The 12,982-nt window shown below is 48.3% G+C and overlaps 1 protein-coding gene across 1 annotated transcript in view; it reads right to left on the bottom strand.

The window, feature by feature from the left end:
* Positions 1-12,982, bottom strand: part of LOC119923409 (cilia- and flagella-associated protein 65-like) — a gene marked incomplete at its 3' end in the record, with an annotated part of 198,524 nt that overhangs the window by 148,640 nt on the left and 36,902 nt on the right. Inside the window, exon 7 of the mRNA XM_038742808.1 lies at positions 6,097-6,242. Within this exon, the coding sequence (XP_038598736.1) occupies positions 6,097-6,242 (146 nt within the window). The remainder of the gene's footprint in view (positions 1-6,096; positions 6,243-12,982) is intronic.

The raw sequence follows: 12,982 nt of genomic DNA, 5'->3' as shown, positions 1-12,982 counted from the left end.
GTGTGGGGTAATAATAATAATGATGTTATTTGTCATTAATAATAATAATAAGAATAATAATAATAATGGCATTTGTTAAGCACTTACTATGTGCCAAGCACTGCTCTAAGTGTGGGGGGGATACAAGGTGATCAAGTATTACTAATAATAGCATTTATTAAAGTGCTTACTCTGTGCAAAGCACTGTTCTAAGCGCTAGGGAGGTTACAAGGTAATCAGGTTGCCCCACGTGGGGCTCACAGTCTTCATCCCCATTTTCCAGATGAGGTCACCGAGGCCCAGAGAAGTGAAGGGACTTGCCCAAAGTCACCCAGCTGACAAGTGGCGTTGTCAGGATTAGAACCCATGACCTCTGACTCCCAAGCCCGTGTTCTTTCCATTAAGCCATAATAGCATTTGTTAAGTGCTTACTATTTGCAAAGCACTATTCTAAGCACTGGGGAGGTTACAAGGTAACGGGGCTGTCCCAAGGGGGGCTCACAGTCTTCATCCCCATTTTACAGATGAGGGAACTGAGGCCCAGAGAGGTTAAGTGACTTGCTCAAAGTCACACAGCTGACAAGTGGCGGAGCTGGGATTTGAACCCATGACCTCTGACTCCAAAGCCTGGGCTCTTTCCACTGAGCCACGCTGCTTCTCTGTTAAGCGCTCACTACATGCCAAGCACTGTTCTAAGTGCTGGGGTAATAATAATAATAATAATAATAATGGTATTTGTGAAGCACTTACTACGTGCCAACCACTGTTCTAAGCGCTGGGGGAGATATAACGTCATCAGGTTGTCCCATGGGGGGCTCACAGTCTTCATCCCCATTTAACACTGAGGCCCAGAGAAGTTAAGTGACTTGCCCAAAGTCACACAGCTTCAACCGCTCACTCTCCACTGGTTCCTTCCCCTCTGCCTTCAAACATGCCCATGTCTCTCCCATCCTAGAAAAACCCTCTCTTGACCCCACCTCACCTTCTAGTTATCATCCCATCTCCCTCCTACCATTCCTTTCCAAACTCCTTGAACGAGTTGTCTACACGCGCTGCCTTGAATTCCTCAACACCGACTCTCTCCTCGACCCCCTCCAGTCTGGCTTCCGTCCCCTACATTCCACGGAAACCGCCCTCTCAAAGGTCACCAATGACCTCCTGCTTGCCAAATCCAACAGCTCCTACTCTGTCCTAATCCTCCTCGACCTCTCAGCTGCCTTCGACACTGTGGCCCACCCCCTTCTCCTCAACACGCTATCTGACCTTGGCTTCACAGACTCCGTCCTCTCCTGGTTCTCCTCTTATCTCTCCGGTTGTTCTTTCTCAGTCTCTTTTGCAGGCTCCTCCTCCCCCTCCCATCCCCTTACGGTGGGGGTTCCCCAAGGTTCAGTGCTTGGTCCCCTTCTGTTCTTGATCTACACGCACTCCCTCGGTGACCTCATTCGCTCCCACGGCTTCAACTCTCGTCTCTACGCTGATGACACCCAGATCTCCATCTCTGCCCCTGCTCTCTCCCCCTCCCTCCAGGCTCGCATCTCCTCCTGCCTTCAGGACATCTCCGTCTGGATGTCCGCCCGCCACCTAAAGCTCAACATGTCGAAGACTGAGCTCCTTGTCTTCCCTCCCAAACCTTGTCCTCTCCCTGACTTTCCCATCTCTGTTGACGGCACTACCGTCCTTCCCGTCTCACAAGCCCGCAACCTTGGTGTCATCCTTGACTCTGCTCTCTCGTTCACCCCTCACATCAAAACCCGCCGGTCTCAGCTCCACAACATTGCCAAGATCCGCCTTTTCCTCTCCATCCCAACCGCTCCCCTGCTCATTCAAGATCTCATCCTATCTCATCTGGACTACTGCATCATCCTTCTCTCTGATCTCCCATCCTTGTGTCTCTCCCCACTTCAACCCATACTTCATGCTGCTGCCCGGATTATCTTTGTCCAGAAACGCTGTGGGCCTGTTACTCCCCTCCTCAAAAATCTCCAGTGGCTCCCAATCAATCTGCACATCAGGCAGAAACTCCTCCCCCTGGGCTTCCAGGCTGTCCATCCATCCATCCATCCCCCGGCCCCCTCCTCCCTCCCGTCCCTTCCCTCCTTCCCCGGCCCAGCCCGCACCCTCCGCTCCTCAGCCGCTAATCTCCTCACCTTTAGGCCTCGTTCTCGCCTGTCCCGCCATCGACCCCCGGCCCACGTCCTCCCCCGGGCCTGGAATGCCTTCCCTCTGCCCCTCCGCCAAGCTCGCTCTCTTCCTCCCTTCAAGGCCCTACTGAGAGCTCACCTCCTCCAGGAGGCCTTCCCAGACTGAGTCCCTTCCTTCCTCTCCCCCTCGTCCCCCTCTCCATCCCCCCATCTTACCTCCTTCCCTTCCCCACAGCACCTGTATATATGTGTATATGTTTTCACATATTTATTACTCGATTGATTGATTGATTGATTTTACTTGTACATATCTATTCTACTTATTTTATTTTCTTAGTATGTTTGGTTTTGTTCTCTGTCTCCCCCTTTTAGACTGTGAGCCCACTGTTGGGTAGGAACTGTCTCTGTATGTTGCCAACTTGGACTTCCCAAGCACTTAGTACAGTGCTCTGCACACAGTAAGCGCTCAATAAATACGATTGATTGATTGACAAGTGGCAGTGCCAGGATTTGAACCCATGACCTCTGACTCCAAAGCCCGGGCTCTTTCCACTGAGCCACGCTGTTTTTCTGTTAAGCGCTCACTATATGCCAAGCACTGTCCTAAGTGCTGGGGTAATAATAATAATAATGGTATTAGGCGCTTACTATGTGCCAACCGGGCTCTTGCCACTAAGCCATGCTGCTTCTCATAATATGTAATAATAGGAATCATATCAATAATAATTATTATTAGGGTACTTGTCAAGCGCTTATTATGTGCCAAGCACTGTTCTAAACACTGGGGAAGATGCAAGCTAATCAGGTTGGACACAGTCCCCGTCCCATGTGGGGCTCTCAGTCTCCATCCCCATTTTCCAGATGAGGGAACTGAGGCCCAGAGAAGTGAAGCAACTTGACCACATAGCAGACACGGGCCAGAGCCAGGATAATAACAACAATAATAATAATAATAATACTAGAATTGAGGAACAGTGTGGCTCAGTGGAAAGAGCCCGGGCTTTGGAGTCAGAGGTCATGGGTTCAAATCCCGCCTCCGCCAATTGTCAGCTGTGTGACTTCGGGCGAGTCACTTCACTTCTCTGGGCCTCAGTTCCCTCATCTGGAAAATGGGGATGAAGACTGTGAGCCCCCCGTGGGACAAACTGATCACCTTGTAACCTCCCCAGTGCTTAGAACAGTGCTTTGCACATAGTAAGCGCTTAATAAATGCCATCATCACTATTATTATTATTCTCTGGGCCTCAGTGACCTCATCTGGAATATGGGGATTAAGACTGTGAGCCCCCCGTGGGACAACCTGATCACCTTGAAACCTCCCCAGGTCTTAGAACAGTGCTTTGCACATAGCAAGTGCTTAATAAATGCCATTATTATTACTATTAGTAGTATTAATAATAATACCTGTGGTATTTGTTAAGCGCTTACTATGTGCCAGGTACTGTACTAAGCACTGGGGGTGGATACAAGCTAATTGGGTTGGACACAGTCTCTGTCCCATGTGGGGTTCACAGTCTCCATCCCCATTTTCCAGATGAGGGAACTGAGGCCCAAAGAAGTGGGACTTGACCATGGTCCCACAGCAGACAAGAGGTGGAGCCGGGATAATAATAATAATAATAATTGTGGTACTTGTTAAGCACACAGTAAGCGCTCAATAAATATGATTGAATGAAAAGGGGCAAAGCCAGAATAATAATAATAATAATAATAATAATAATTGTGGTACTTGTTAAGCACTTACTATGTGCCAGGCACTGTACTCAGCACTGGAGTGGATACAAGCTAATCAGGTTGGACACAGTCCCTGTCCCACAGGGGTCTCCCAGTCTTCATCCCCATTTTCCAAATGAGGGAACTGAGGCCCAGAGAAGTGAAGCTTCACACCCCAGCTCGCCTCCCTCTCCTCTCTACCCAGTCTTGATGATCAGATTGCTGCTCTCAACTCTCCCCTTTCTACTCAGCTCGACTCCCTCGCCCCCCTTTCCCTTCGCCGCTCTCGGACCACTAACCCCCAGCCCCGGATCACCGCCACCGTCCGCCTCCTTCGCTCTTATGCTCGAGCTGCCGAACGCTGCTGGCGAAAGTCTAACCCCCATGCCAACCTCGCTCACTTCAAGTTTACCCTTTCCTGCCTTAACTCAGCCCTCTCCTCTGCCAGACAAAACTATTTCTCCTCCCTTATTGACGCCCATGCCCATCACCCCCGCCAGCTCTTCCGTACATTCAACTCCCTTCTCAGGCCCCCGGTTCCTCCCCCTCCTCCTTCCCTCACCCCCAACGATCTGGCCTCCCACTTCATTAACAAAGTTAAATCCATCAGGTCCGACCTCCCCAAAGTCACTTTCCCCCCTTCTCCAACCCCCCGGCTCTCAACCCTCTCTGCTACTCTCCCATCCTTCCCAGCAGTCTCCTCAGAGGAGCTCTCCTCCCTCCTCTCAAGTGCTAGTCCGGCCACCTGTGCTTCTGACCCCATTCCCTCTCATCTCATGAAATCTCTCGCTCCGTCCCTTCTCCCCTCCTTAACTTCCATCTTCAACCGCTCACTCTCCACTGGTTCCTTCCCCTCTGCCTTCAAACATGCCCACGTCTCTCCCATCCTAAAAAAAACCCTCTCTTGACCCCACGTCACCTTCTAGTTATCGCCCCATCTCCCTCCTACCATTCCTTTCCAAACTCCTTGAACGAGTTGTCTACACGCGCTGCCTCGAATTCCTCAACACCAACTCTCTCCTCGACCCCCTCCAGTCTGGCTTCCGTCCCCTACATTCCACGGAAACCGCCCTCTCTAAGGTCACCGATGACCTCCTGCTTGCCAAATCCAACGGCTCCTACTCCGTCCTAATCCTCCTCGACCTCTCAGCTGCCTTCGACACTGTGGCCCACCCCCTTCTCCTCAACACGCTATCCGACCTTGGCTTCACAGACTCCGTCCTCTCCCGGTTCTCCTCTTACCTCTCCGGTCGTTCATTCTCAGTCCCTTTTGCAGGCTCCTCCTCCTCCCCCTCCCGTCCCCTTACTGTGGGGGTTCCCCAAGGTTCAGTGCTTGGTCCCCTTCTGTTCTCGAGCTACACGCACTCCCTCGGTGACCTCATTCGCTCCCACGGCTTCAACTATCGTCTCTACGCTGATGACACCCAGATCTCCATCTCTGCCCCTGCTCTCTCCCCCTCTCTCCAGGCTCGCATCCCCTCCTGCCTTCAGGACACCTCCTCCAGGAGGCCTTCCCAGACTGAGCCCCTTCCTTCCTCTCCCCCTCCTCCCCCTCTCCATCCCCCTCATCTTACCTCCTTCCCTTCCCCACAGCACCTGCATATATGTATATATGTTTGTACATATTTATTCCTCTGTTTATTTATTATTTTACTTGTACATATCTATTCTATTTATTTTACTTTGTTAGTATGTTTGGTTTTGTTCTCTGTCCCCCCTTTTAGCCTGTGAGCCCACTGCTGGGTAGGCACCGTCTCTATATGTTGCCAACTTGGACTTCCCAAGCGCTTAGTCCAGTGCTCTGCACACAGTAAGCGCTCAATAAATACGATTGATTGATTGACTGAAGCGACTTCTGTATATACACGCCTGTATATATGTTTGTACATATTTATTACTCTATTTATTTATTTATTTTACTTGTAAATATCTATTCTATTCATTTCATTTTGTTAATATGTTTTGTTGTCTGTCTCCCCCTTCTAGACTGTGAGCCCGCTGTTGGGTAGGGACCGTCTCTCTATGTTGCCGACTTGGACTTCCCAAGCGCTTAGTCCAGTGCTCTGCACACAGTAAGCGCTCAATAAATACGATTGATTGATTGATTGATTGATTGATTAGAACCCAGGGCCTTGTGATTCCCAAGCCCGGGCTCTACGAGGAAGGGGGCACGCTGGGAATGGGGGGGAGCGGAGCAGGCCGGCCCCGGGTTTGGTGGGGGGCTCCCTTCCCGCCCGGGCCCGTCCCCACCCCCCAATTTTACCGCCGATGGATTGTAGAGTTGGAGGCGCCTCTCCGCCGTTCTTCCCACGGGGCAGGGCCCAAAATTCAGGATCGGCGGGGACCCGTCGGGATTTGCCCCCTCGGACCTCTCCGGGCCCACGATCACCCGAAGCTGCGGACACTTGGCTGGAAGAGGGAGGAAAGAGGGAACCGTCGTGAGGCCCGAAAATGTCCGTAAAATAAATAATAATAATGATGGCATTTGTTAAGCGCTTACTATGCGCAAAGCACTGTTCTAAGCGCTGGGGGAGGGATACAATGTGATCAGCTTGTCCCACGTGGGGCTCCCAGTCAATCCCCATTTTACAGGTGAGGTCACTGAGGCTCAGAGAAGTTGGGTGACTTGCCCAAGGTCACACAGCAGACGTGTGGCGGAGCCGGGATTCGAACCCCTGACCTCTGACTCCAAAGCCCGGGCTCTTTCCACTGAGCCACGCTGCTTCTCTTGAAGACTGTGAGCCCGCTGTAAGATCTTTTAGACCGTGAGCCCACTGTTGGGTAGGGACTGTCTCTATATGTTGCCAATTTGTACTCCCCAAGCGCTTAGTACAGTGCTCTGCACATAGTAATAATAATAATAATAATAATAATGCTGGCATTTGTTAAGCGCTTACTATGTGCAATGCACTGTTCTAAGCGCTGGGGGGGATACAAAGTAAGCGCTCATTAAATACGATTGATGATGATGATGATGAAGCAGCCTCTGCGGGACGTCCGGTCTGATGGCAGTCCGTCAATCATACTTACTGGGAGCTTACTGTGTGCGGAGCACTGTACTAAGCGCTTGGGAGAGGCCAATACAACAATAAACGGATTCCCTGCCCACAACAAGCTGACAGTCACCCCCGAGCCCCGGCCCACGTCCCTCTTCTAGCTTGCCCTCCCTCCTCAAATCCCCTGCTTCGAAGCCTTCTTGAAGGCCCGTCTCCTCCAAGAAGCAGCGTGGCTCGGTGGAAAGAGCCCGGGCTTTGGAGCCGGAGGTCATGGGTTCAAATCCCGGCTCCGCCAACTGTCAGCTGGGTGACTTTGGGCAAGTCACTTCTCTGGGCCTCAGTCACCTCGTCTGGAAAATGGGGGTTAAAACTGTGAGCCCCCCGTGAGACAACTCTTCCTTTGACCTCTGACCCTTCTAGACTGTGAGCCCGCTGTCGGGTGGGGACCGTCTCTAGATGTTGCCAACTTGGGCTTCCCAAGCGCTTAGTCCAGTGCTCTGCACACAGTAAGCGCTCAATAAATACGATTGGATGAATGAATGAATGAATCAATCAATCAATCGTATTTATTGAGCGCTTACTATGTGCAGAGCACTGGACTAAGCGCTTGGGAAGTACAAATTGGCAACACATAGAGAATGAATGTTGGGTAGGGACCATCTCTCTATGTTACCAACTTGTACTTCCCAAGCGCTTAGTCCAGTGCTCTGCAAACAGTAAGCACTCAATAAATACGATTGAATGAATGAATGTTGGGTAGGGACCGTCTCTCTATGTTACCAACTTGTACTTCCCAAGCCCTTAGTCCACTGCTCTGAACACAGTAAGCGCTCAATAAATATGATTGAATACAACTGAATGAATGAATCCCCCTTCTAGACGGTGAGCCCACTGTTGGGTAGGGACCGTCTCCAGATGTTGCCAATTTGGACTTCCCAAGCGCTTAGTACAGTGCTCTGCACACAGTAAGCACTCAATAAATACAATTGAATGAATGAATGATTGAATGTTGGGTAGGGACCGTCTCTCTATGTTGCCAACTTGGACTTCCCAAGAGCTTAGTCCAGTGCTCTGCACACAGTAAGCGCTCAATAAATACGATTGAATGAATGAATAACTGAATGTTGGGTAGGGACCGTCTCTAGATGTCGCCAACTTGTACTTCCCAAGCGCTTGGTCCAGTGCTCTGCACACAGTAAGTGCTCAATAAATACAATTGAATGAATGAATCCCCCTTCTAGACTGTGAGCCCACTGTTGGGTACTGGAACAGTCAGCTGGGTGACTTTGGGCAAGTCACTTCTCTGGGCCTCAGTTCCCTCATCTGGAAAATGGGTATTAAAACTGTGAGCCCCCCCGTGGGACAACCTGATCACCCTGTAACCTCCCCAGCGCTTACAACGGTTCTTTGCGCATAGTAAGTGCTTAACAAATACCATCATTATTATTATTATTATTATTCCCTGACTAAGCCCCACTTTTCCTCATCTCCCACTCCCTTCTGCATCCCCATGCCTGGCTCCCTTTCTTCATCCCCCCTCCCTGCCCCACACCACTTATGTCCCTCCCCCTTATTTATTTATTTCTATTTATGTCTCCCACTGTGGACTGTGAGCTCGTGGGCAGGGAACGTGCCTGCTTAGTGTTGTGCTGGACTCTCCCAAGTGCTTAGTTCAGTGTTCTGCACACAGTAAGCGCTTAATAAATGCCATTAAAAAAAAGGAAGCACTCAAATAAATACAATGGAATGAATGAATACAGTCTAGAGGATGCCACAATCATATTCATTCATTCATTCATTCAATAGTATTTATTGAGTGCTTACTGGGTGCAGAGCACTGTACTAAGCGCTTGGGAAGTACAAATTGGCACCATCTAGAGACGGTCCCTACCCCACGACGGGCTCACGGTCTAGAAGGGGGAGACAGACAACAAAACAAAACACGTGAACAGGTGACAAAATTGTCAGAACAAACAGAAATAAAGCTAGATGCGCATCATTAACAAAATAAATAGATTAATAAATATGAACAAGTAAAATAAATAGAGTAATAAATCTGTGCAAACATATATACAAGTGATGTGGGGAGGGGAAGGAGGTAGGGCAGAGGGGGGATGGGGAGGAGGAGAGGAAAAAGGGGGCTCAGTCTGGGAAGGCCTCCTGGAGGAGGTGAGCTCTCAGTAGGGAAACAAAGTCCAGTGCTCTGCACACAGTAAGCGCTCAATAAATACGATTGATTGATTGATTGACAGGCGTCCAAATCGTCAGAACAAATAGAATTAAAGCTCTACGCACATCATTAACAAAATAAATAGACTAGTAAATATGTACAAATAAATAGGGTGATAATCCCGACTCTGCCGCTTTGTCTTCTGTGTGACCTTACACAAGTCACGTCACTTCTCTGGGAACTCAGCGACCTCACCTGCAAAATGGGGATTTATTGAGCCCTCACTGTGTGCGGAGCACTGTACTAAGCATCGATCAATCAATCAATTGTATTTATTGAGCGCTTACTGGGTGCAGAGCACTGGACTAAGCGCTTGGGAAGTCCAAGTCAATCAATCAATCGTATTTATTGAGCGCTTACTGGGTGCAGAGCACGGTACTAAGCGCTTGGGAAGTCCAAGTCGGCAACATCTAGAGACGGTCCCTACCCGACAGTGGGATCACAGTCTAGAAGGGGGAGGCAGAGAACAAAACCAAACATACTAACAAAACAGAATAAATGGAATAGATATGTACAAGTAAAATAAATAAACATGTGGGAGAATAGGAAAATAAACAGCCACATTCCCCGCCCAAAGTGAGTTTTCAGTGTAGAGGACGCCACCGGGACCCCAAAAGGGCTGTGGAAATGCCCCAGAGCGAGGGCCAATCTGGGGTGGCCTCTCCTGATGAGCCGGTCGGGACAAAAAGTGAGAGGGAAGAGTAATAATAATTGTGCTATTTGCTAAGCGCTTACTAGGAGGCCAGGCACTGTACTAAGTGGATACAGGCAAATCAGGTTGGACTCCTGTATATATGTATATAAACATATGTATATAATAATAATAATAATAATGGCACTTATTGTATATGTATATATATGTATATATAATAATAATAATAATAATGGCATTTATTAAGCGCTTACTACGTGCAAAGCACTGTTCTAAGCGCTGGGGAGTTTACCAGGTGATCAGGTTGTCCCATGGGGGGCTCACAGTCTTAATCCCCATTTTACAGGTGAGGGAACTGAGGTCCAGAGAATCAATCAATCAATCAATCGTATTTATTGAGCGCTTACTATGTGCAGAGCACTGTACTAAGCGCTTGGGAAGTACAAATTGGAAGTACAAACAGAGAAGTGAAGTGACTTGCCCAATGTCACACAGCTGACAATTGGCGGAGCCGGGGTTTGAACCCATGAACTCTGACTCCAAAGCCCAGGCTCTTCCCACTGAGCCAAGCTGCTTCTCTATATATACATATATATATATATATATATATATATAAATATGTACAAACATATATATATATATATATATATATATATATATATATATATGTTTGTACATATTTATTACTCTATTTATTTATCTTACTTGTACATATCTATTCATTTTATTTTGTTAATATGTTTGGTTTTGTTCTCTGTCTCCCCCTTTTAGACTGTGAGCCCGCTGTTGGGTAGGGACCGTCTCTAGATGTTGCCGACTTGGACTTCCCAAGCGCTTAGTACAGTGCTCTGCACACAATAAGTGCTCAATAAATACGATTGATTGATTGATTGATTGATTCAGTCCCTGTCCTCCGTGGGGCTCACAGTCTCAATCCCCATTTTCCAGATGACGTCGCTGAGGTCCAGAGAAGTGAACTGACTTGCCCAAGACCAACCAGCAGACAAGCGGCAGAGTCGGAATTAGAACCCAGGTCCTCTTGACCCCCAGGCCCGGGAGTGGGGCGCTCCTGAGGAGCCAATCGGAGGTAATAATAATAATAATTATTATTATTATTATTATTATGATATTTGCTAAGTGCTTACTATGTGCAAAGCACTGAACTAAGCGCTGCGGTGAATACAAGCAAATCAGATTGGACACAATCCCAGTCAATCAATCAATCGCATTTATTGAGCGCTTACTGTGTGCAGAGCACTGTACTAAGCGCTTAGTCCCATGTGGGGCTCACCGTCTCAATGCCCATTTTACAGATAAGAGAACTGAGGCCCAGACAAGTGAAATGACTTGCCCAAGGTCACACAGCAGATTAGCAGCGGAGCCGGGGACTTGACTGCCACTCGGCTGCTGTGTGACTTTGGGCAAGTCGCTTAACTTCTCTGTGCCTCAGTTCCCTCTTCTGGAAAATGGGAATGAAGACTGTGAGCCCCTCGTGGGACAACCTGATGACTCCTGTATCTCCCCCAGAGCTTAGAACGGTGCTTGGCGCATAGTAAGCGCTTAACAAATACCATCATTATTATTATTAAGTGAAGTGGCTTGCCCAAGGTCGCACAACAGACAAGCGGCAGAGTGGGATTAGAACCCACGACCTTCTGACTCCAAAACCTGGGCTCTACCCACTGAACCGGATCACCTTGTATCCCCCCAGCACTTAGAACAGTGAGAAGCAGCGTGGCTCAGTAGGAAAGAGCCCGGGCTTTGGAGTCAGAGGTCATGGGTTCAAATCCCAGCTCCGCCAATTGTCAGCTGGGTGACTTTGGACAAGTCACTTGACTTCTCTGGGCCTCAGTTACCTCACCTGTAAAATGGGGATGAAGACTGTGAGCCCCCCATGGGACAACCTGATCACCTTGTAACCTCCCCAATGCTTAGAACAGTGCTTTGCACATTGTAAGCGCTTAATAAATGCCATTATTATTATTATTATGCTCTGTGCCTCAGTTACCTCATCTGTAAAATTGGGATTAAGACTGTGAGCCTCCCGTGGGACAACCTGATCACCCTGTAACCTCCCCAGCGCTTAGAACAGTGCTTTGCACATAGTAAGCGCTTAATAAATGCCATTATTATTATTATTATTATTATTATTATCTGTGCCTCAGTTCCCTCATCTGTAAAATTGGGATTAAGACTGTGAGCCTCCCGTGGGACAACCTGATCACCCTGTAACCTCCCCAGCGTTTAGAACAGTGCTTTGCACATAGTAAGTGCTTAATAAATGCCATCATTATTATTATTATTATTATTTTCTGTGCCTCAGTTACCCCATCTGCAAAATTGGGATTAAGACTGTGAGCCCCCCATGGGACAACCTGATCACCTTGAAAGCTCCCCAGCGCTTAGACCAGTGCTTTGCACATAGTAAGCGCTTAATAAATGTCATCATTAAGCGCTTAGTACAGTGCTCTGCACATAGTAAGCGCTCAATAAATACGATTGATTGATTGATTATTATGATTATTATTCTCTGTACCTCAGTTCCCTCATCTGTAAAATGGGGATAAGGACTGTGAGCCCCCTGTGGGACAACCTGATCACCTTGTAACCTCCCCAGTGCTTAGAACGGTGCTTTGCACATAGTAAGCGCTTAATAAATGCCATTATTATTATTATTATTATTATTATTATTATTATTATTATTATTATTCTCTGTGCCACAGTTACCTCATCTGTAAAATTTGGATGAAGACTGTGAGCCCCCCATGGGACAACCTGATCACCCTGTAACCTCCCCAGCGCTTAGAACAGTGCTTTGCACATAGTAAGGGCTTAATAAATGCCATTAAAAAGCGCTTAACAAATACCATCATTATTACACCATGCTGCCTCTCGGTAGCCAAGTGAGAGGGAAGAGGTTATTCATTCATTCAATCGTATTTATTGAGCACTTACTGTGTGCAGAGCACTGGACTAAGTGCTCAGGAAGTACAGGTTGGAAATGAGAAGCAGCGTGGCTCAGTGGAAAGAGCCCAGGCTTTGGAGTCTGAGGTCATGGGTTTGAATCCCGCCTCTGCCAATTGGCAGCTGTGTGACTTTGGGGCAAGTCACTTCACTTCTCTGGGCCTCAGTGACCTTATCTATAAAATGGGGATTAAGGCTGTGAGCCCCCCGCGGGACAACTTGATCACCTTGTAACCTCCCCAGCGCTTAGAACAGTGCTTTGCACAGAGTAAGCGCTCACTAAATGCCATTATCATTATTATTAACA

The sequence above is a fragment of the Tachyglossus aculeatus genome, unplaced genomic scaffold, assembly GCF_015852505.1.
Source record: "Tachyglossus aculeatus isolate mTacAcu1 unplaced genomic scaffold, mTacAcu1.pri scaffold_194_arrow_ctg1, whole genome shotgun sequence".
NCBI lineage: Eukaryota > Metazoa > Chordata > Mammalia > Monotremata > Tachyglossidae > Tachyglossus > Tachyglossus aculeatus.
The sequence above is the reverse complement of the archived record's forward strand: the minus strand, read 5'-3'. Positions and strand labels throughout refer to the sequence as shown.